Consider the following 22,873-nt stretch of genomic DNA (forward strand, 5'->3'; position numbering starts at 1 on the left):
CTAGACAAAGAACCACACCGACTCTCCATTTTTGACAAAACCTCTTTTTTATCCCCCAAAGCAGACTGGATTCTCCTGTCTTATCCTGAATCCCCTAACCCCAGGCCACCTCGCAGTGGCCTGCAGCGTGGGGACTTCTGTTCAGCGGCCTCGCGGCCGCCCTGGTGTCCCCGGCCGCCCCAGCACCCGCAGGTCTGCTAAGGGCCTGCCGTGTCAGCTTTGCCTTTCCTGCGCGGCGCAGTACAGTGTCCTGACATCTCTCTCTCCCCGCCATGCTAGCATTTGACGTTCAATTCTTGCAGGGCATCCATCAAGTTTAAGTCATAGTCCAGTTCTAGACTGGTTCTGAAAATGGCCAGGCAGAGGTTTTGGCGTTTCCCACCTGAGCCACCGCAGCCCTGTCCGGGTAAGAGAGGGCCACCTGGGACGCAGCCACTGGCACTTTGAGAAACAAAAACAAAGACCCCAAACTTAAAAACAAATTGAGAAATGCCCTCAAATCTTCACGAGTTTTCTATCCCAAGGTCAAAGATGTCAGTGGGTAGTGACTGCCTGTTTCTGTGAAAAGGCGCCCACGCGCAAAGCTGACCCAGCGGCCGGCTGGGCCAGGTCCCAGGCCGCGCAGGGCAGACGGCCCGGGACGGCTCCCACCTTCCGCCCGTCCGGCGGGAGCGCGCCCTGTCGGTGCCCCCGCAGCCCCGCCCCGCCCCGCCCGCCTCCGGGCCTGGACGGGCGGTGCCCCACGCAGGCGCACTGAGGCGGGCAGGGGTGGGGGGCCGGGGCGGGGCAGGCGGCGCGGGTGTTTCCGTTGCCTGGAGCCGGCCCCGAGCAGCCGTCGAGCCCTCCTCCCGCTGCATCCCTGCCTCGCGGCCCGCGCCCCTCGCTGCACTCCGCTGCGCCCCTGCCGGCTCTGGCCCTCGATCCCTCTGTCTGGTGAGTGCGCCCTGGCCCGAGAAGGGCCCCCGCAGCGGGCTCGGCCGAGCGCAGTCCCCAGCCGCGGGGAGGGCGGGTCCCAGCACCGCAGCCGCCGCGGGGTCCGGTCGGTCCCGGCCTCAGCGCTGCCCCTTGTCTTGCAGGCCGCGTCCCTTCCCCGGAGCTGAGCAGTCGCCATGGCACAGGTAAGGCCGCGCGCCCCCGTTTACCAACTTTGTCAGCTGCGTCAAGGGACTTCGAGAGCCTGTCTGAAAGCCGACGAAGTTCAGGAGTAAAGGGAGTCCGCCTTCGGGAAAGGCGCGCCCGGCTCGCGTCTCCCGCCTCCCGCCCTGTCCCGCTCCCTCCCGCCGCGTATCCCCGACCGGCTCCGGCCGGTGCCGGTGACGTGGCAGGGCTTTTGCGCTCTGCCTTTCTCCACTGAACGTGTGGAAGGGCGCCCTCCCCCCAAACCCGGAGAGCGCTAAAATTAGAGCCAGAGGAGGAACGGCTCGGTCATGTGCCGCGAACGCATTTTTCCCGTTTCCGTGGTTTTTTTCCGCCAAGCGTCCCGGCCTTAATACTGTGGGTGGGCGTTGGCCTTTTCCCTGCTGAGCCAGGAGCGCAGCTTTTCGCAGTTGCTCAACCCACTTTTACTAAAAGGAACTGTTCCTTCGGTCTGCGCTGATTTTTTTTTTTTTTTAATATGCAAAACGTTAAACAGAAGATCTGCCTTTCTTAAGTGATGAACTCGCGGAACGGGTTCTGAATTGATTTTGTCTTGGTTCTGTTTCAGAACTGGATGACCTAATGCTGGCTTTCTTTGCTGTTCTTAACGTGTATCAAAAATGTGGGAAAGATAAGCGTTCGATATGTATGGCAGTCATTAAACATTGACCACACCATACGGTCTTCGGTCTTCGGTGAATGGAAAACACCACTCCTTACTGCCTCCACCCAAAACTAATTGCAGAGGCCTTATCGATCTAGAGGGCTTGTCAGCCTTCAGATCACTTTTTTAAACAAGTGTTTTAAGTACCCAAACAATGCCCTTTCTCATTTAGAGTTCTTCCTTTATTTTTAAATCAGATTGGCTCACCGAAATCGAATAGGGTTTCCTGGTCCTTTCCAAGAGAAAATGGGAGGGTTAAGATGAGTTGGCAGCTCTGTTATATTTATACAGGGCTCCTTTCTTGCTTCCTCTTTTGCACTTTAGAAATATTACAATAAACCGATGCTCATGTTACTTCCAGTGGAAACTTTGGTTTAGGCTCTTCCCCATGTAAAGGATACATGCAGGTGGCATTAACTTCCCTCGGAATTACTTTTCCCATCGTAATAGGCTGCTGTGCTGATGTAGAGGTGACTTCGCAAGGTGCAGCGACCCCCCTTTCTCCTCGCTCATTTGGCTGTTTCTCGAATCTCTCTTGTACATTCACCCAGTGATGTCTGACTTTTTCAATCAGCTCCTGCTAATTATGTGGGTGCTTTGCCGAGAGAGCGAGCGTGGAGGAGCCCAGTTTCCAGCTGCTTTCATGAATAACTTCAAAGAATGGAAATCGTGGAAAGGCCCTCAGATACGCATGGGGGGGCGGGGGGGGGGAGAACAGCGGCTTGTGTTATAAGGTTACATGTGTGATTTCTATCGCAAGAGCACACCAGGGCCGCTTTCAATCAAAACCACAGTTTTAGGTTACTGTGGACGTTACAAGTGCTGCTAAAGATCCAGCACTGAGTTTGCACTGGCTTTGTTATTTGTTATCCTTGGAAGCCATTCACGTAAAACATGGTGTTGAAGCAGTCAGCATGGAGAGGGGGTTTTGTAATTACACTCACATGGTCTGCGGAAGGCCCGCATCCTGGACTCGCACTCTTACCGTCTAGGGTTTCCCTCGGACCCCGGTGTCCTGGGACGGAAGCCTCAGGGTCAGGTTTCGCCGTGTTAGGTTCTATGGCGTCACCTCTTGTTGACCTGTGGGTGTGGGGACCGGAGGCCTCCACTCTGGCCATCTGTGGGCTCACGGCATCAGATGCCTGAGTCTTGGAGGTGCACATATTGGCAGATTAAATTGTATTATTAAAAATGCATGTCTTGTTTATCGAACAGTTAGAATGTAGCCCCCTGCAGCGGCCCTTCTCCGTGTTCTCGAAATGCCTCCCGCTGGCTTCTCTCTGTCCGTGGCTGGGGGCCTCCTGCCGCGCCCCCGGGGGCGTCCCGCCTCACTTGTTGGCAGGAGCCGACTTTGTTTCATAGACAGTCGCACATATTCTGTTTGAGTAATTAACAATGCAGCCTGCCCTCTTGGTTTGGGGGAATCAAGATTTGGCTGTATTTCATAGGCGAATGAGCCATTTAACACATTTTCCTTCAGTATAAGGCTTTTATAGCTTTATTTTTCTTTGACGTAATGAAACTATTATATTGGGGCCGTCTGAACGTAGTTTCGTTTATAAGGCTTTTTAGAAAGAGTTACTATATTCAGGGCAGCGGGAGTGTTACAAAGGCAAAATCAGACTACAGATTTTTCACTAGAAACTTCAAGAATATCAGAGTTATCTCTCTGGTATGTGGTAAAACTGTACAAGGCTGGATGAGGAAAATTTGGGGCTGGTTTGCAGTCCTGGGCTGAGAACTGACGCAGGCCCGCAGGGTGGGTGCGAGGGGGTGAGAGGCAAGGCCGACCCCAGAGGAGGGGAGGGGGTGTGGGGCGCGTCTCTTCCTGCCGCTCACCTTAAGTCAGACCTCTGGGCAGGGACCAGCTGCCCCCCGGCCCCCCCCCGGCTCAGGGGTCAGGGGTGTGGGTGCTGTGTTGGGGCAGCTTCCCTCAGCTCCCGATTCCTTTGCCTCTTGTCTTTGGATGCTTAGAAAGAACTAGGTCCAGAGCGGCTTGGCGGCCTGGCCGGCCCTGCGGGGCTCACTGGCCTTCGGAAAGTCTTCCCGCCCTTCCCGGGGGCGGGTGCAGGCCGGTCCCCTGTGAGGAGGGAGGCTTCCCTTGTTCTGTGAGGGCCTTCGGGGCTTGACCTGGCAGGAATGTGACTATTTTGACACCGCAGATCCATTTCTGAATAAATTTTATTCATACAACCTGCATACTTTTCTGAAACTTCACAACACATCAGTTGATTTAAAAAAAAAAAAAAAAAGTAGTGCTCCTGAGACCTGTCTTTAAGTGTTTTTTGGACCCAGCCTTTACGTGTCTTTAAAGTCTGTGTATAAAAAGCAACCCTCCACTTGCTGTTTGGTTTAATTTTATCCATTTTATTTTGGCATACCTGGTCTTTGAAGGTAAAGAACTTCTTCATTTAGAGCAAGCAAACAACCCCAAAAAGCCAACAAAATCACAGAGCGGGGGCGTGGGTGGCCGTGAGGGTGAGTGAAAGGAAGGCCAGGCGTTGTCCCAGGCGACCTGGAGCTCCCTCGGAAAGGCCTGGGGTCCCAGGCGACCTGGAGCTCCCTCGGAAAGGCCTGGGGGCAGAGGGTGAGCCGCGCGGGGGCGGGGTGGGAGTGGGGGAGGGGGGCGGCTGGGGCCAGCAGGGCAGCGGGCCGGCCACAGGAAGGGGGAAGCCCTGGTCGGAGTCACTGCCTGCGCAGGGCGGACCTTTCTGCGTGGGCGGGACGGGGTGCGGGCAGGGTGTCCACAGAAGGGCCCTGCCCTCTGACTCATGTCTGTGAGTCACGTCTGTCCCCAAAACCATTACGGGCCTTTGCTGGCTTGGGCGGTGACTCTGATCGTATGGTGTGTAGCAAGTGTGCCCCGATTTCTAGAAAGCTCTCAGAAATGCAGCAAGCGGTCCTTCCTTCTTCCGAGTTGGCGGTGAGATTCTGGGGCCCCTTCTCTTCCCCCCACGTGCCCCCCGGGCTCCTTCACCTCCGGGTCACACGTCTCTTCTTCTTACTGCAAACCTCCGTTGTCGCCTCTCGTCCACCTCGCCCCTGCTTTTAACGTCTCCATGTGTGACTTCTTCACAGCCTCTAAACTGGATCAACTATTTTTAAATGTGTTTTTAAAAACAACAGGTCGTTTGTACCACGGGAGTTTTCCAGAGGTGCTCTGCGTCCGTTCACTGCTCGGCGTCCCTTAGTCCGGCCGCCGCCGCCCCAGGACCCAGTCACCAGCCCAGGGGCCCTGTCCTCCTGTGGTTTGGACGGGGGCCTCCTCCTGTCCCTCCGGCTGCACCTCGCTCCTCCGCTTCCATCCATCGCCCGCGCGTGTTTTCGTTGTGCTTTGGGGAGGCCACCTGGCGTTGCGGTCAGGGCCCCTGTCCCAGCTCGCCGATCCTGCCCCAGCACTGGCGACCCGCCAGCCCATCCCGGCCAGGGGTGTCCCCCCAGACCGTGCCTGTCCCAGCGCCCTGCTTGGCAGGTGTCCGCCGCGGCTCCCGCTGCAGGTGACCGGCCCTTCTCCCCTGGTTTCTGTCCCACCCTCTCGTCTCTGCCTTGGTGATGGCCTCGGCCTCCACTCCAGCTCCCGCCCACCGAGGGGCCGCGCGGTGGAGGAGGGCGAAAGCAGCTGTCCGCTCCCCCTGGCCCTCCCTGGCAGTGGCTCCCGCCCGCCGGGCCTCCTCCCCCTCCTGGGGTCGTTTCTGAACAGCCTTCCTGTCGCATGCACGGCCATTTTATTGTGCGCACTGCGGCCCAGGGAGAGCACTAGGCATTTGGCCCTGTTCTTCTGGCCTCGTGTCCCGTGAGGACAGGGTGGCCGGTGCCCCTCGGCCTGGCTCGCGGCCCTCCACGCCCCCACCCGGAGCCTCCCTGCTGCCGTGAAATGCCTGCCCCTTCGCCGTAGCGTTACCCTCTTCCCTGTTCTTATGCTTCCAAGATGCCTCCCTGCACCCTCTCCTTTCCCCAACCTGCCTGGCGACGCCACAGGCAGCCCTGAGGACATTTCTGGGAAGCTTTCCTGATGTCTTCCCCCTCTTCGCGCCTCCCGCCCGCCCCTGACTGCTCACGCCCCCTCCGGCCCCGAACCTCCGGGCGGCCCCGCGCGCTCTCCCTGTCCTCACACGGCTGCCGCGTCCTCTTGGCTTTCCCAGCCACGACTTCCCTCGCGGTTAGCGCAGTACTTGGCCCGTGGGGGGGCGTTCAGAAATGGTGGTTCGGTGAGTGAAGGAACAGACTGGCGAACCAAACCGTCCGCCCGTCCTGAGTCCTCACGCCGAGAGGACTCCCGGTGACTGCCCCCGTGCGTGACGACAGGGATGGCGTCCTCGGGGTGAGCTGACGTGGTCCCACTAAGCGGGGCCGCTGCGCTTCGGCCCGAGACACACGACCTTCCCGGCGCCTGCCTGCCCGCCCATTCTCGTGGGCCATCCGCGCAGACCCCAGCGGCTCACTCCCCACGCTCTGCCCCTCTGACCACGTTGGACAGTCCGTATTTGCCCGTCTCCTGCCGCCCCAGGTCACGGGGCTCCAGCCGTCGAGCCCGTGGAGGGGGCCTGCTGTTCCTCGTGCGTCTGGGCTCTCCTGACGGCCTGGCAGCGGCGTGAGCCGTAGTCCCACGGCCTCCCCAGGGAGATAAGAGGAACGGGCACCACCACCCCGCCCCCACTGCCGGGCACAGTCCTCTTTCGCTCAGGGACAGAGCCAGTGGGAGCGGCCACCCATCGCCAGCACCCTGGGGCTGGCGGTCACCCGGGAAACAGCCCTCGTCTCTTGGGTTGTGTTCTTTCGGCCTCCTGAGGACAGAACGAAGGATCCCCTGTAGGTTCTCAGCATGACGCTGCTGCCAGAGGAGGGAAGAGGGATCTTCCTTCCTTCCTTGAACAAGAGGACAGACTACTAATAAAGGAAACGCGATTCTGGCATTTGTTCACGTGGCAAGAATGACGTGATTCAAGGCGATGGCAGTACAGCGGACAGACTGGGTTCAAGCCCGAATACAGCAAGGCCCCTGCGGGTGTGGAGCCAGGGAGCAGGGCAGGGTCTGGGCTTGGGAACCTCCTAGGACGGGACATCCAGGGTGGGGGAGGAGGTCTTGCTGAGGGGACCTGTCGGTCTCCTGCTGGGGGCTGACCCTGCGCCGTGCCGGGTTGGGGGCGCGAGCCGGCGGCAGTCCAGCTGCGACCGGGGCGGGGGGGCCAGACCGTGTCCCGCGGGGGCTCGGGGGCCGCCCCAAGCTCGGCCAAGGAGAGAGTCTGTCTGCTGGATCCGTGTGCACGCAGGTGGCGGAATTCAGCCCGCAGGGGAGAGACGGCTGCTGGGCCGGCCTTCGGCGCCGGGTCCGTGCGAAGTCCCCACGGCTCACTCTCCCCTCGTCTTTTCTTTCGTGGTGGGATGTTGCGGCAGGTGCTGCCACTGGACGTTGAGTTCGAAGAGAACGTCTCTCCCTGTAGGTGATCCTGATCCCATTCTCAATACCACGGGGCGACCGCACACCTGGCAGGCGGTCTCACGCCGCGGTCTCGGAGGGAGCCTTAGCGGGGGTGTCAAGGGGCTTTGAAAACATTTATTGGCAAAAGTTAAGGCTGGGAGCCTCCCCCGTCCTGAGATAAATGCCTGACTCCGTATCAGGAAGGCCTTGTTATGCTAAAGATCTAATGGTAGGACAAGCATTGAAAGCACTGATGATTGGAAGTACTAAGTACGTGATACAGCGCTGGGAGCCGGAAGCCTGGCAGAGAGCCTCTTCCCGCAGACTCTCGCAGGGCGCTCCGTTCAAAGGCTGGGCTCTGCCGGCAGGTGCGTTGCCACATAGCTTTCCAGGCCTTGCCAGGTGACCTTACAGTCCCGGCTGTGTGACCGGGGGCAGGGCCGGAAGCACAGCATGTGACGAGTGCTGCGGAGAGCGGAGGGCCCGGGCTGGGGATGGGGGGTGAGGCGTCCGGGAGGGAGTCCGGAGGTGCCGGGCTTCACCCCAGGGCCAGGACCGAGGGGGGAGGCCCTCGGAGCTGCCGCCCCCCCTCCCGGGGCCCGTGGGCACCGCACGCACCCGCAGCCCACGCACTGGTGGGCGCTGCTGGTCCGCACCATGGGCGGCCCACTTCAGAGACGGCCGCACAGCGCAGGCAGCCGGTCAGGAGCGTCCAGGGGCACCCGAGAGGGAGCGGCGGCTCGCTGTTTCTGTCACACGCTCTGCCGGGTCGGCCTTGCTGTGAGTGACGTCCATTTCCCGCCGCAGGTCCCCAGAGGCACCGTGACCGCCTACCCCGGATTCGATGAGCGGGCCGACGCCGAAGCCCTCCGGAAGGCCATGAAGGGCCTGGGTAAACGGGCCTCCCCGGGGTCTGGAAACGGGGACGCATGTCTTTCCAAACGCAGCGCCATCGACTCGCGGTGGGGTTCATTGGAGGGCATGCTGGTCTGTGCGGGGGGGGGGGGGGTGCACACTGAGATATGACAAAGGGACAGGCCCGGCCGACCGTGGCAGTCGGTGTCACGGCAGGCAGCCGTCCGCTCTGCCTGGGCGGCAGGTGACGGAGGACAGGCAGGCGCGGACGTCCCGAGAGCTGGCCCTCTGCTGCTCTCCGCCGTCCGCGCCCAAGCACCCCCGCCTCTCGCCCCCTCATGGTCCTGCGCCTGCCCTGCTGCCCGGGCCCCCTTCCCAGCCCCTCGGAAACCTCCCTGTGCGCGGACTTCCGCGCACACGGACCCCGTCCTCGGGCCCCTGCGCCAGGACCCCTGCGTGGGACGCCCCTCTCGCGAGGGCTCCGCGCGGAGCTCGTGAGCAGCAGCCCCCGGCCTGGCGAGGCCGTCGGGGGCGCCCCGCCGCCCTGGCACCCCCCGCGCTGTGATCTCTGAGCCAGTGCTCCTTTATCTGCCCTTCCAGAAAGCCCTGCCTTCTCTTCCTGCTCATAAAAGCCTGTCCTCCTCCCTCCTGTCACTGCCTGTCAAGTCCTTCTGTCCTTCAAGACGGGCGCCGCCTTCTCCATGAAGCTCTTCCCAGACCCCCTTCCACTTCCTGTCACTCAGGGAGTCCCCGGACCACCTGGGTGACCTCCCCAGGCCCTGACACGTCTGCCGTAGCTCATGGTTGGTGGTGGGTGTCTGTGTTTTTCCCCAAATCTCCTGTAACCTGAAGCCAGGGTCTCCACCTTTGCCCCCTCTCAGTCCCCCACACTTCGGGCCGTGTGGGAAGCCGTTGTCCGAGCAACCGTTTGTTGCAAGAAAAAGTGCGTGCCCTCCAATTCTTAGAAGTCAGGAGTATTTTCCCACCTGTTCCGCTGCGTGGCAGGAATGGGGGTGGGACCTACTGGCAAACGCCACTGGACGTGTTGCGAATTTTCTAGTTTAATCTGTCACGTAACACGCCATGCTTTACGGGGTAAGGAGTGGAAGGCGCCGGCTGCAGAGGCTGTGGGCGGGGGGCGTGTAGGAGCCCAGAAGTGACTGGGGACCCTCCCCCGCAGGCACCGATGAGGAGACCATCCTGACCCTGCTGACCTCCCGCAGCAACGCACAGCGCCAGGAAATCGTCGGTGCCTTCAAGACGCTGTTCGGCAGGGTAAGCAGGCCCCTCCCTGGCGCGCTGCGGGCAGCCGGGCTTTGGAGGGGAGTTTGAAGTGGGCTCATGGCTTGTAGCAGACTTCGTGTAGTTAACGATCCCGACTTCCCCCTCCTGCTGTGCTGTCTCCCAGGTGCCTAACTATCGGCTGTCGGCACACAGCGCATGCCCGCTTGCCCCGCACACACCGGTGCTTCCCTCGTGTGGCGCGGCAGAGGGCCGCCCCTCCTCTGTGCCTCCCTCAGGGCTATTCCAGCGTCTGTTCCAGGCTGTCAGCCTGGAGCACGGTGTGTTTGGTCTGATGCAGTGTGATATTTTAGTAAATGAATTTTAAATTCAAAGATTGAAGTGCTCTTATCCAGATTACAATTCCAAGTAAAAAGTAAATTTGTTACTAAATGAATGAGTGCCTACATGAAAAATGTACAGGACATTTTATTCTGAAAATTTTCATTCATTTCTTGGAAAAACAAATGCAAACCAGAAAAAAAAAAAAAAGAGGAGGAAGGCACTATAAACGCAGTCTCTAGTGCAGGGCGCTCACGCTGCCGGGGGTGGGAACCCGCTCCCCCTTTTGTCATTGGGGGGCCAGTCTCCCTGGGGCCTGCAGCAGAGAGAGCGTGTCTGTCCCACGGAGAGACAAGGCAGCGCTGCTGGGGAAGGCAGGGCAGCCAGGCTCTGTCCTCCGCAGAAATGCATTTATGATATTTTTTTAGGGGGGGGGAATTCACATGCTCTTCAGAACAGTATTTTTAAAATAGATTTTTTCAGCATAAAGTGCTGGGAAAAAGCATACTTTTTACTCTTTTTTTCCTTATGAATATTGAGTTTTTATTTCATCATTATAACTGCTATGACCTTAAAATTCATGTTACCTATTTTGTAACATACATTGGAACCTCAGTCTCCAAGGTGGTTTACACAAATGCTGACAATAGGAAATTGGGTAGATTCTTTTTTTTTTAAATATACTTTTTACTCTTGAAGTAAGAAAAACATCCCTTGGTAACAGTGGCCTTGACACGCACGTGACTTGGCTTTTCCTTGCACACTCGGCCTGGGCCGGGCCGAGCCGGAAGCCGCGGGCGGGGTCATCCGCGTGGGCCTCCCTGGTCCCGGCGGGGGCCGCGGGCGGAGCCCCTCGGAGCAGAGGCCCTGGCCCCCGAGGGAGGGAAGCGCCTGCAGGGTGCCCGGCTGACCCACCGGTGCTTCCGTGGGCCAGGACCTCCTGGACGACCTGAAGTCGGAGCTGACCGGCAAGTTCGAGAAGCTGATCGTGGCGCTGATGAAGCCGTCCTGGCTGTACGACGCCTACGAGCTGAAGCACGCGCTGAAGGTAAGCGGCTGCAAGGGCGCTGCTCAGGGGCGGCGCGGGCCTGCGTCGCTGGGCGCGCCGCCCTCTTTTTTATATTAGAAATATTTGAGTTATTACTGTCGGGGTTTCTTGGAGAACAAAACTGGAGGAGGCAGTGAGAAGAAAAGGAGAGAAAAATCACAAGTGTGTCGTTTAGTCCTAATGGTGTAGTTAACTCAGTAATAGTGGCTATTTACATTTTTAGTAATTTTTATAGCCTTTTACAGTTTATTCTCACGCCTGTTTTTACAATATCACAGATGAGGTGTTTTATCATTTGAAATAGAAAGTTGGCTGATTGGGTAACAATCGCTTCGTTAATCATTACAGGTTAAAAAAGTAAAGCTTCAGAGAATTTTCAGATAAGGAAGGTGTGAACCCTTTCCTAGAAGTAGCTGGTAAACTTGGTACAGTTACATTGTAGCAGGTAACCTGACAGGCGCTGGGAATGCTGTGCCCCCGCCAGCCCAGGGAAATGCTGGTTTGACTTAGGGGGCAGGAAGCTAAAAAGGGGACAGACGGAGCATCAGTGAGTTCGGCGGCTCCTCTCCGGAGCCTCCTCGGGAGCGGGCGGGGGAGGAGCGTCTGCTCCTGCTCCTTTTCCTGTAGCGACTGTGTTGGAGCAAACCGACCCAAGGTCGTCGGGAAAGGGCATCTTTGTGGAGTGCTGCCGAAATGCTCACAGCAGCTGCAGTTCTGGCCGAGCAAAGATCTAGGTCTTTCAAGTGCTTGATCTTCGCTCAAGAAAGAGAAACATGAAGAGAATGATGCTTAAATATTCTCTCTCTTAAAATTAAGTTGGGCTACGTCATTGCCTGTATCTTCTGATTTACCCGGGTCGGTATGACTTTCGTAATCAGGAAAAGGAAAACTGAGAAAAGGTATTTTCCAGAAACCCGGAAAGCAAGTCCCAACCCAATCCGCCCAGCGACCGCCGGGCAGAGCCTCGCTGGGGTCCCCGAGGGCTCAGGCCGGGCGGGGCTTGTGCCGGGGTCGCGGGTTGTCCAAGTGTTGGTGCTGCTCCCTGCACACGCGGGCAAAGCTGCACCTTCACTTTTTCAGTCTGTTTATTATTTCATGGTTCATTAAAATGCTTTACTTTTAAACTATTTAGAATTAAACTGATAAAATCACAAACTGGCACAATCTGTTACGTTTCCATGTGCACACTTAACAATGTTGGGTGCTTATGTGATTCTGCCATCTGGGTAACGTCTGTTCTAGGAAAATCACTTTCTCCTTAACCTTATTGACCCTTTTTTTTCTATTAAAAATGAACCTCCACACAGGGAGCAGGGACAGACGAGAAAGTGCTGACAGAAATCATCGCCTCCAGGACCCCGGAAGAACTGACCGCCATAAAGAAGGTTTATGAAGAAGGTACAGGGTTCGAGCTGTGTTTCTCCCGTGCCCGCTAGGGCGAGGGCAGGTCCGTGGTCCCCGGGGGCGTGTAGGGGGACGAGGGGGCCGGAGCCCAGCGCCCCCTCCTGCTGGGGGAGGCCGCCGCCCCTCGCCCGGAGCGCGGCCCATGCTGGCAGCAGCCTCGGGCGAAGGGGCCGTTTCCTTTTAAGCAGGATATGCCGCTGGCAGGGATGCACGGGTGGTCTTTCTGTTACATTCACTTTACGATGTAAGTGGCTCTGCTTCTCTATGCAAATTCCGTGTTATGTTAGCGAAGTTGAACAGACACTGTTAGCAAATACGGTCTCGGGTGGGAAGAGCGCTGCCCCGACGAGAGCTGCGTGGCCGCCGTGAACGCCCCCTGGCAGGCGGCGGCCGGCCGCTGGTTTTCGGGCTTCCGTCCCAGGCGCCTGCCTTATCAGCGGGAAAGGCGGCCTCCCCGCCTGAAGCATGCTCTGTGGACGCGACCGAGGCAGGGAAATTAAAAGCGGAGGAAGTGGCGGGTTCTTGCCTCTTCAGGTTTCCTGTCGCAGGCTCTTTCCAGCCTGACCGAGGGGGACCAGGTCGGCCCCCTGGGGGACCCCAGCCCCTGCCTGGAGCCCGGAACACAGCGGGCCCGCCCTCGGCCCGCCTTCGTTACCCTGCGACGCGCCGGGGCCGCGAGTCCGACCAGCGAGCAATGGGCAGCCACTCGGTGGCGCCCTTTCCAAGCACCGTCCTGCCTCCTACGCCCCCTTCCAGGGGGGACGGCCTGGCGGTGAGGCGCGTGTCCGTCATGTCTGATGCAGCGGTCAGACACCCGTTTGGACACTGGGGCGGGAGCCCGTGTGCCGCCCCACGTGACACCCGGGGCCCCACGAGGGCACGGTGCCCGCGGGGCCGCCCACGCCCCGCTCGGCCGCGTCGCGGGGCCCGGGTTGTTGTGGGCGACACAGACCCGCACGGTGCACAGTTCCTGTCCTCGGGGCGGTCGCGGCCTGTTGAGGGGCGACACAACCCAGCAAGCGGCACCTGGGTAGCCACACTCAGACCCGAGTCAAATGCCCTGAATGGGCAGTGCAAGGACCCATTTAGCCGAGGCCGTGGTGCCGGGGGGCCTCGGGGTGCGGCCAGGCCGAGCGCATTTCCGCGCCTGGGGCGCCAGGCAGGTGGAGGGGGAAGGCGGTCCTGGCCCCCGCTGTCACAGCGCCGTGGACACTGGCCCGCAGAGAGCATGTCCGGGGCCAGAGCCTGGCCGTGCGCAGGGAACGCACGTGTCCTGGGGGGTAAACCGAGGCGGCGTGGCCCGGCTGCTGCAGGAGGTGTCGGGGGCCGGGTCGGGAGTGGGCCTGGCTCAGGCACAGCGGGTTCCCGGGGGCGCGGAGCTGGCCCTGGGAAGCTGCCGCGTTAAACAGGTGCTAGGTCTCTCGGACCTTTTGCAATAGAAGTTTCAGGCCTTTGAGCTTTGCCTGCGGTCCAGGGGTGCTGGGGCGTCCAGCGCCGTGGTGTGGGGAGCACCGCCGCCCCTCAGTGGCGGCTGCCCCGGTGCGGGTGGCCGGGGGGGCTCCCATGGGCCCTTGTTCTGCAGCTGGGCGTCGTGCTGGGGAGGGGCACGTTTTAAAAAATGTCACTGATCTCTCTCAGAGTTAAATTTATTTGCTGTAGAGGAAAAATGTCTTAGCACAAGGAAAGGCCATGCCCAGAGGAAGAAAACTCAGACTACTAGAGCAGCAATTTTCAAGGATTTTTAAAACATGCTGCGTTAACATACATGTGGGGCCTGCGTAAAACACTGGTTAGTCAGGGGCGCTGACCTCCTTTCCCTTAGACGGTCAGATAAAAAATGACAACAGCCAGCACAACAATAGCCGTCCACTGTGAATGAGTCAAAACTGTGCCTATTCTTTTCTCAGGCTGGCAAAATGTGTATTTTTTGGTTTGCTGCGGAATTTTAGCTGTTCGTTTACACGGGCCGTGAGCTGACAAAGGGTAACAGTCGCTGTGTCAGAGGATGTGGACCTTTAAGGCTAATGTCAACGCCTTGAAAGAAGGCAGAGTGAGGTTCAGCTTGGGATCGATTGCATCGTGGAGGTTTCTAGGGCCTTCCGTGTCTACAGATCCACAAGCCCGTCGGCTGAGAGCACCTCTGAGTGGCTGAGTCACGACCCAGGCATGAGCCGAGCGCCGCGGGGGACCCGGAGCCTGCTTTCGGCGGGCCACGCACTTAGGGCGTTTGCTTTCAGTCTCCAGGGCACTCCGAGCAGCGGAGAGAGAATGTATGCTGACCACGGCCTCCTCCCGGGCGTCTGGGCCCTTCGGGGAGGGGGCCGGGCGGTGCCCGGGGCTGAGAGCAGCCCGGGTGAGCCTGGCCTTGTTGCGTTGCAGAGTACGGCTCCAGCCTGGAGGACGACGTGGTGGGGGACACCTCGGGCTACTACCAGAGGATGCTGGTGGTTCTGCTTCAGGTACGGGGCGCGGCCTGTTTGCGTTCTGAGGGCAGAGTCTAAAGCTGGGCTGGCCTGAATCCAGCTCAGTGAGGTCGCCTAGAATTCCTTCAGTCGCTTCGGGTGCTTGCTTGATTCTAGCCGCGTGGTGTCCGCGCACGCGTGCACCCGTGTGTAAGATCTGACCGGAGCTCTTAATAGCACACTCATAGCTTTTGGGGATATCGCTGTCCTCTTTACTTACAGACGTCGAAGCCGAGAGGGGCGGGTTGGCCCTGGACAGGGCTGTGTGATGGTGTGAGATATGGTAGGGACTGACAGGCCCTGTATGAAAGCACATTGTTCCTGAGGAAAACAGCTCCGCGCGCGGCCCTGGGGTGGCGCCCGGCTGCTGTTGCCGGCTGCGCTGCTGTAGGTCGGGGACACGACGCCTTCTGTCTTCCAGGCCAGCAGAGACCCTGACTCCGGGATCAACGAGGCGCAGGTTGAGCAGGACGCTCAGGTGAGTGAGACCGAGTAGGGGGAGGCCGTGTTGTGACCTACGCATGAGAAAACAAATCCGTGCTCAGGAAACGTCGTCTTGTCGGGTTGTGATGGCGTCTAAACTGACCCTACAAAGGGTAAGGGCCGCGGGAGGAAGCACCGTGTCGCGCCCTGTGAGATGTGCACCCACGTTTTTGTGCGCATTATACACGGGGTGATTATGCTTGTTGTTATTCCCATGGCATGTGATCGTTATACCCATGTATAATGCACGTCCTTATTTTTCCCTCAAAACTTGGGGCAAAAAAGCGCTCATTATACACGGCAAAATACAGTACATTTCTCTCATTTTGGTGTAGCCAACAAAATAATTTTATCTGAAAGCTGAAATGAAATAAATTACATGTAAATAGGGAGTTCCACCTCGGTGCGCTGCTTCTCTGGGATGATGGAGCACGCAGAGCAGACGGACAGACAAGCAATGCCCCGCAGCTGTTACCGACCCCAAGGCGGCGGCGGGCCTCTGAGCAGCAGAGGATGAAGGAGAATTGTAGGGATAAACGGCCCTTTATCCTACAGCAGATGACAAGTGACTGTAGGTCCGGAAGCGCCGCCGCCTCTCCTTCGATGGCGTCCTAAGTGGGCCTGCCCTCCGGTCACGGACCTTTAGTGGCTCCCCAGTGAAGCCTGCGCTGCAGCGTGTTTGGTCCCCTGTCACTGCCGTCTCGCTAGCGGGAGTGTGAGATTTCTGAGTTGAGAGCAGTCCGCCAGCGAAAGGGCCCTTCCATAAGCTTTTGGCGAGTTTCCCAGCTGAGACCCGGCCGTGGGGGCGTCCCTGTTGTCCTGGTGCCTGAGGAGCCCCGGCGCCTGGGAGCTGAACGTGCTCTACTTCCCATCGTCTGTGTGTGTGACCCTGGCCCTGCCTCTCCTGGCTGCCCCGGCGGTGTCTTCTCTGGGGGACAGGGGTAGGGGGGGGGGGGAGTGGGGGAGGGAGCCCGTGCTTGCTGAGCACCTGAGGTGGCCGCCTGGAGGCCACTGTGCTGACGTGAGTTACAGAGTTTCTGTCTGTGGCAACATGGAAACACTGTTGCTCCCCTGCAGGCAGGGACTCCCTGCTCCAGGCTCAGGAGGGCTGGGCACTTCCTCCCTCTGAGGCTCACGGATAAGGACTGGGGCCCAGTCTTTCTGGCGCCGAAACCTCTGCACTTTGCCCTGAACCAGAGCTCACCAACCCGTGCTCAGGCCGACCGTGAAGCCCCCTGTGGGGGAGGGGCGGGGAGGAGGTGTGAGGGCCCCCAGGCAGACAGCCCACGGGCACCGGCGCCCTCAGGTGGAAGGAAGGCCCCTCACGCTAAGGCCGGACAAGACGGAGCTTTTCAGTACCTTTGCTGCCATTACTATTGCACACGATTGACGGAGCAGTAGCTTTGGAGGGGACATCGATCCTAAACACAGTTCCTCCAAGAAAATTAGGAGATTGTAGTTAAAATGCCATTTCACTGATTATTCCCATGCAACAGGTGTCACTGCTGTACCGACGAGAGAAAGTTCTAGAAACAGTTGGGAAGGAGTGCTCCCCAGGGCCAGCAGTGCTGTTTGGGACGCCCGCCCTTGGGTGTTCCGGAATGCATAGCCTCTCTGTGTGCAGAGAGCATAGTTTCTTTAGGACCTTGGTATTGGTGCTAATTTTTATTTCATTTATGTTTTCCTGAGTCTTACAAATGTTTCAATGAACGTGCGTTACTTTTGTAATGAGATTTAAAGGGCCACTTAGGAGCGGTCTAGAACACCATGCGCTTAAGCTCCTTGCAGGTTCTAGAGGAACTTTCCGGTTTTGAACCGAATGCTCATATGACCAGGATTGGTGTCCTTTATTTTTACCATTAAATTAATTTCAAAATCGAGTGTAAAGTTGTAACTCTTTTTTTTTTTTTTTCCATTCTCTGGAACTAAAAACGGGCCCGGGACCGCGGCATTCCGTCCCCCTGAGCCCGCGGGGATTGCGGCTGCCGCAGTGCACCTGTACCGGGCCGCCGCCGCCCCGGTGGGCGGCCGCGTGGGGGTGGCCGGGGCTCCGAGCCGCAGCCCCTGCAGACTGCGCCCGGCTCGGCTCCATGGCTGCCTTAACCTTGACATCGGCATGGGAGAGGGTAGCGTAGAGATTTAAAGACGGCTTCTCTGGGTTTTAGTACGTTATCCGCATCTCAGTACGTGGACCCCAACTTGATGATGATGTTTGTATGTAATTTTACTTTTTAGTTACATGGGTACTGGGAAGCACACGTTCTTTCCATGTAAAAAAGGAAACGTGGAACTCGAACTGTTCAACAAGCACCTGTGAAGTGCCTGTCAGGTGCCACGCGCGGCGCTCTGCCCGCAGCCTTTAACTGTTCGCCGTGACCTTTCAGAAAAGGGAGGGCGGTTTGTACGAGCTCTGGTCAGCTTCGCGTGTAGACAGGAGGAAGGGGGTTCCCTTCTGTCAGGTGTACGGAACAGCCACAGGCCGGCAGAGCAGGAGAGGCCGACAGCTTAGCTGCCGGTCAGGTCCTGCCCCGTCCCTGAGGGGCGCCCGAGGCTTTCCGCACCCCGTCCTTGCTCCGGAGAGACCGGAGTCATGGCCGACCCTCTGGGGACATGCGCCCGGCGCCAGTGCCATGCCTTAGGCTTTGGCCCGCCCGTCTCCGGGGCGCAGTGCGGTGGCGCGCTCCGAAGCAGCCCCGGACTGGGCTCCCGGGTCTCAGGCCGGGAATCGTTAGAACCAGAGGGTCACGTGATGGGTCAGGCAAACCAGCCCTCAGGGAGTACGAGCCGCGTGGGACGCAGACTCTGGAGAGGAGGAGAAAGAGCGGTTTGCTCACTGGTTGGAATCTTCCCAGGTGTTGTTTCAGGCTGGAGAACTTAAGTGGGGGACGGACGAAGAGAAGTTTATCACCATCCTCGGGACGCGGAGCGTGTCTCACTTGCGCAGGGGTGAGTGAAACAACTGTGCGAGGCGGACACTTGGTTCATTTCTGCAGTGCAGAAGCCAGCTCCGTCTGCGCAGCAGGCACTTACAGGATGGGCCGGATTTTGTGTTTCTTCTTTTCGGTGGCCTTGGGGAATCTTACAGTTTTCTTCACTGCTGTTGCAGCTTTTTCAAATTAGAGATCCTTGGTCTGCCCGTGGCTGGGGGAGGGAGAGGGAGAGGCTTCTAGGCTGCCACCCCAGCCACAGCCGCCGAGCGGTGGCTCGCTAGAAGCGCTTCCATCTGGAGAGCGGTAACCAGAGCCTCATCTCTGGATGTTCATCAGTAGGTATCGTATCAGGCTGGAATGAGTTCCGTGGCCAGTGACAGAAAACCCTGCTGATAGTGGCTTTAAAAACTGGGCTTTCTGCCTGGCTGGAGTGGCTCAGTGGATTGAGTACCGGCCTGTGAACCAAGAGGTCGCTGGTTCGATTTCCAGTCAGGGCACCGGCCTGGGTTGCGGGCCAGGTCCCCAGTAGGGGGCGCACGAGAGGCAACCGATACACATCGATGACTCTTTCCCTCCCTTGCTCCTTTCCCCTCTCTCTGGAAATAAATAAATACAATCTAAAAAAAAAAAAAAAAAAAAAAAAAAGCAACACCTTGGCTTTCTGTAGTCGGCTCCTTGGCTAATTTGGCAGGACCTGGGCTCTTTCTGTCCTGCTCCACTGTCCTTCGTGTTTCAGTGCCTCATTGTCACAAGGTGGCTGCTGTAGCCCCAACCACATCAACCGTTTCCACAGCAAGCAGAAAGGTAAACAAGTCACACGTATGACTTCTAGTCAGGAGAGAGAGAGATTTCTCAGAATCCTTTCCTGGAGATTTACTTTTAGGTCCCATTGGTTTTAACTAGTATGGAGGGGCTGAGAAATCCGTGAACAAAACATTTATAATCAAGTTTTTAGGGCTTGGCACACCGAGGCTCTGACCAAAATCATAGATTTGTGTTTGGTAAGACAGTACCTGGTTAGGGTAAATATATTCTCTCTGGGAGGAGTGATCCTTGTGTAATTAAATCATTTTCTGTTCTGCAGTGTTTGACAAATACATGACTATATCAGGATTTCAAATTGAGGAAACCATTGACCGAGAGACCTCTGGTAATTTGGAGCAACTCCTCCTTGCTGTTGGTAGGTAATTGGACAATGTATACAATGTTTATGGTATTAAGAGCTGAATAAAGCATTTTATTCCACTTGAGCTGTGTCTGAAAATAACCACCTATTTCTTTGTGAAAAGAATGGTGAAGCACACTCCTAAATGCCCAATTTAGTGTCTGTTGTGACGTTGGAGACACCTGATTGTCTGGTTAGCTCACCTGTTCCTGTGGAGACACGGAGAGAGCCGTTCGGGAATCATTTCGGAGCAGCGTGCTGTTCCATGGCGAACCTGGCATGCGGGCTTTCGCCCCACAGGGGTCTGGTGTCCCTTTCGGCACCGCCCTGGCCACTCGGCGGCAGGCTGAGGGGCGGGCACCCGGCTCGGCTGTGTTGGGAGATGTGATGGTGGTCTCGGATTGAACAGTTTGGAATTTCATTTTAGCGAAAAGTTCAGAATAACCTGGAAGACTTGGAGAACCGAGGGTGTGCAGTTGGGTGTAGGGTCACGCACGCTCCAAACCCAGGGCCAGTCTAGCTGGTGAGTGCGCAGCGGCCCCGGCTTCCGTACGGTCTGGAGTGCACGTCTGTCTGCTGCTTGTTCCGAGCACTTGGCGCTGAGCTCCGGTCGCACCGTCTGTGTTCGGGGGAGTGAGCTAAGACACGCACGGACCCGCGCTGATGGCGTCTCCCCCAAGTCTGCAGCACGTGGGTTTCCATAGAAAGCTTTTGGTCTTGGTGATTAGAGTTCACTTTTAGTCACTGGTGGCTGTTTTTTTAAGCATTGGAAAGGAGAATACCCCTGCCCCCCGCCACTGAAGGATGGTTCTTTCTGCACAGTAAGGAATTTTTATACAGTAGTTTCTGGAGCTCAGCGGACCGAGGTCTGAGCAGCCCTCGCAATAGGCAGGCGCTTGCTGGGGGGTGTCCTCGCCTGCCGTCAGTTTACCCGGGTAAACTGTCTCTGGCGGGCACGTCTCATGCCGTTCTGCACGCATCACGGATGTCACAGAACACAGACAGAACAGCAGGGCACCGTCACAGGCCAGACAGAGCAGCAGCCTGGTCTTATTTGCTTGGCTGTATTGGAGTGAAACTTGGGCAACTTCTTGGGAAGGCAGGAGGTCGTGACGCAACAACCAAGGCTGCCACAGCCGCCGGAGGAAGCAGGTGCCGCAGGGCCGCATGGCCTCGGGGGCCCGCGCCCCCCCAGTACCCCCCCTCCCGCCGCATGCCCGCGGTGCGCACCGGTGGGCTCTGAGGGCAGCCCAGCCAGTGTCGCGGGCATCTGCCTGCCCGCCCCGGCCCCTCCCCAGCCGGCGCCTCACGCCGGGCCCGAGGGCAGCCCGAGGCAGCCTCGTCCCTCCGCACCAGCAGAGCGTCTGACGCGCTGTTGCTTCCCTTCCAGTGAAGTGCATCCGGAGCGTGCCCGCCTACCTCGCGGAGACCCTCTACTACGCCATGAAGGCAAGCGTGCCCCTGGGGCCTCTCCTCTGACTTGTCTGTCTCCCCCGTTACCATCTTCCCCCACGTGTGGCTCTGTTTTAGGTGATGGGCTTGGGGGTGCTATTTTTTCTTCTTAAAACATACTGTTCCAGTCTATTGAATTGTTTTACATGATTGATTCACCCCACCTCGGGCGTTCGGTGCTCTGCCATCTCTAAACAACGTGCCACCTCCTGTTCTTTCCCAAGGGCGCGGGGACCGACGACCACACCCTCATCCGCGTGGTCGTTTCCAGGAGCGAGATCGACCTGTTCAACATCAGGAAGGAGTTCCGGAAGAACTTCTCCACCTCCCTTTACTCCATGATCAAGGTGAGAGAGCCTCTCCCGCGCTCTGTTTGGAACAGATCTGCAGGCAGCCGGCGGGAGGCGCTGGACGAGCAGTTAGTTGTCAGGCTGTTTAAAGCTGGGGGGTGGGCGGGGAGCGTGGTGAGGAAGCCACGCTGGGCGAAGCTGCAGCCTGATGCACGGGGTTACAGCTGCGCAGCACACCTGCCCCTTCCCGCGGTGACAGCGTGGGTGCCCTTCCTTTCTTTCATCGGTGCCTGTTTTCTTTCATGTCTGTCTTCCTTTTCCTTGTCTGTTCTCGCCTTGTCTCTGGCTCCTAGTTCAGCAAAGAGCCAGCTGGTCAGAGCAGAAGCCAGCCAAGGGCGCGGCATCACCACGGTGTTTGCCCCCAGGACAGCAGGGGGCGCTGCGGCTCATGGTTATGCTTGGCTTCCGACCTTCCCTTCGCTTCCCCCTTCACCCTGTCCCCACGTCACCTCCTCTCTGCGCCCCACCGCCCGGTGATGAAGAGGGATGTGGGCTCTGTGCCCAGCAGCGTCACCAGCTGGGAACTTCCTGTGCGTGGGGTGGCCGGGCCAGGGGCCGTGCGCTCGCAGCCAGAAGCGTGGACATGTCACACACCTGTGTGTGAGCCCCGTGGAGGGACGGCATGGCCGCCCTCCGGTCTTGGAGGCCGCGCTGCACGACCAGGCAGTGTCGGCTTTGCCCCTTGGCCAGACCCGGGCTGCTGACCAGACCTCGAGTTGGCCCGGGAGGCCGGGTGTGATCACAGCCGTGGGAGCTCCCCTGTCCTCGGTGACACTGGGGGGAGGGTGCGCTTCTCTGTCTTAGACGGAGCTGCGCCTTCGAGGGCAGAGCCACGAAGTCGGACAGTTCGGGCGGCCCTGGAAACTCCCGCCTGGCGGGCCTAGGGTGACAGCCTCAGCGAGGTTGCCCGCTTGGAAGAGAAGGCACACGAACAGAGCCCCTTGCTCGCTGTTTCTTAGTTTTTATTCCTTGCGCCGTCTGGGAGCCGCGGAGGTAACGGAGAGCTTTTGGGTTTCAGGGGGACACGTCTGGGGACTATAAGAAGGCCCTGCTGCTGCTCTGTGGGGGAGAAGACGACTGAGAGCCCCGCCGAAGGGCCCCGCCCCCGCCAGCCCCGCACCGCCCGCGCCCGCCCACATGCCAGAGCCCCGCCGCGGCGCCAGCCCTGACCAGCCGGCGTGGGAGCCGCGGGGCCTGCTCCCCCGCCCCAGACCCCCGCCCACCGCTGGAGCCCTCGCTCGTGCTTAGGTCACTAGGGCTGACGTCTGCGACACTTAGATGTTTTCCTGTAAGAGGTCAGGCCGCACGTCGCATTCTAAACAGCTTCACCGATGTCCAATCCGTAACCGTATCACCTTAACTGGGAGCTTAGCCTTGGCCCTGTGAGTCCCTGGATGTCTCAGCAATCAAGGTCGCCGCTAAATTAAACCTGGAAAATGATGGAGGTTGCATTTGAAAATTAGCAGTAAATAAACATTTCTTTCCCCTACATCGTGTGTGGGTGTGTGTTTAGAAAATTTTTCTCTCTCACGGCGGCACCCGTCCTCAGACGAGCCAGGGGGCCGCGCTGTCTGCGGGCGGCTCGCCGTGTCATTTGCTCTGAGTCTTGCTCTGAGTGGCTTATTTTACCGAGCGGAATACCCTCCAGGTCCATCCATGCCGTCCCACTGGTGGGCTTTCATCCTTTGTCGTGTAGAGCTGAGGGACACCGCACGGCACAGCGGTCCCGCGTCTGCTTATCCGGTTGTCGGTCGGCGGACACTCCCGCTCCCACGTCCTGGCTGTTGTGAACAGCGCAGCATGAGCAGAAGGGCAGCTGTATCTTTTCAAGTTAGGTCTCTGAGTTCTTCAGATAAATACGCAGAGGTAGGATTGCTGGGCTTTGCTAACCCACCACCTTTACTGTGCGGTTACCTCTCCAGGGAGATTTTAACTTATATG

General features: G+C 58.4%; 1 protein-coding gene across 1 annotated transcript; it reads left to right on the top strand.

The window, feature by feature from the left end:
- The first annotated feature begins 775 nt into the window (after positions 1 to 775).
- Positions 776 to 22,415, top strand: ANXA5 (annexin A5). Its single transcript, XM_054563555.1, has 13 exons — positions 776 to 933; positions 1,077 to 1,118; positions 8,028 to 8,112; positions 9,256 to 9,350; positions 10,573 to 10,686; positions 11,994 to 12,084; positions 14,470 to 14,549; positions 14,974 to 15,030; positions 17,888 to 17,981; positions 19,050 to 19,145; positions 20,521 to 20,579; positions 20,807 to 20,929; positions 21,951 to 22,415. The coding sequence occupies exons 2-13, from the start codon at positions 1,110 to 1,112 to the stop codon at positions 22,011 to 22,013; spliced, it is 966 nt and encodes a 321-aa protein (XP_054419530.1). The 5' UTR covers positions 776 to 933; positions 1,077 to 1,109; the 3' UTR covers positions 22,014 to 22,415.
- The last annotated feature ends 458 nt before the right edge of the window (positions 22,416 to 22,873 follow it).

Source organism: Pteronotus mesoamericanus, unplaced genomic scaffold (genome assembly GCF_021234165.1).
Source record: "Pteronotus mesoamericanus isolate MK-2021 breed Mesoamerican mustached bat unplaced genomic scaffold, CSHL_Meso_final contig_163, whole genome shotgun sequence".
In the NCBI taxonomy this organism is placed as follows: domain Eukaryota; kingdom Metazoa; phylum Chordata; class Mammalia; order Chiroptera; family Mormoopidae; genus Pteronotus; species Pteronotus mesoamericanus.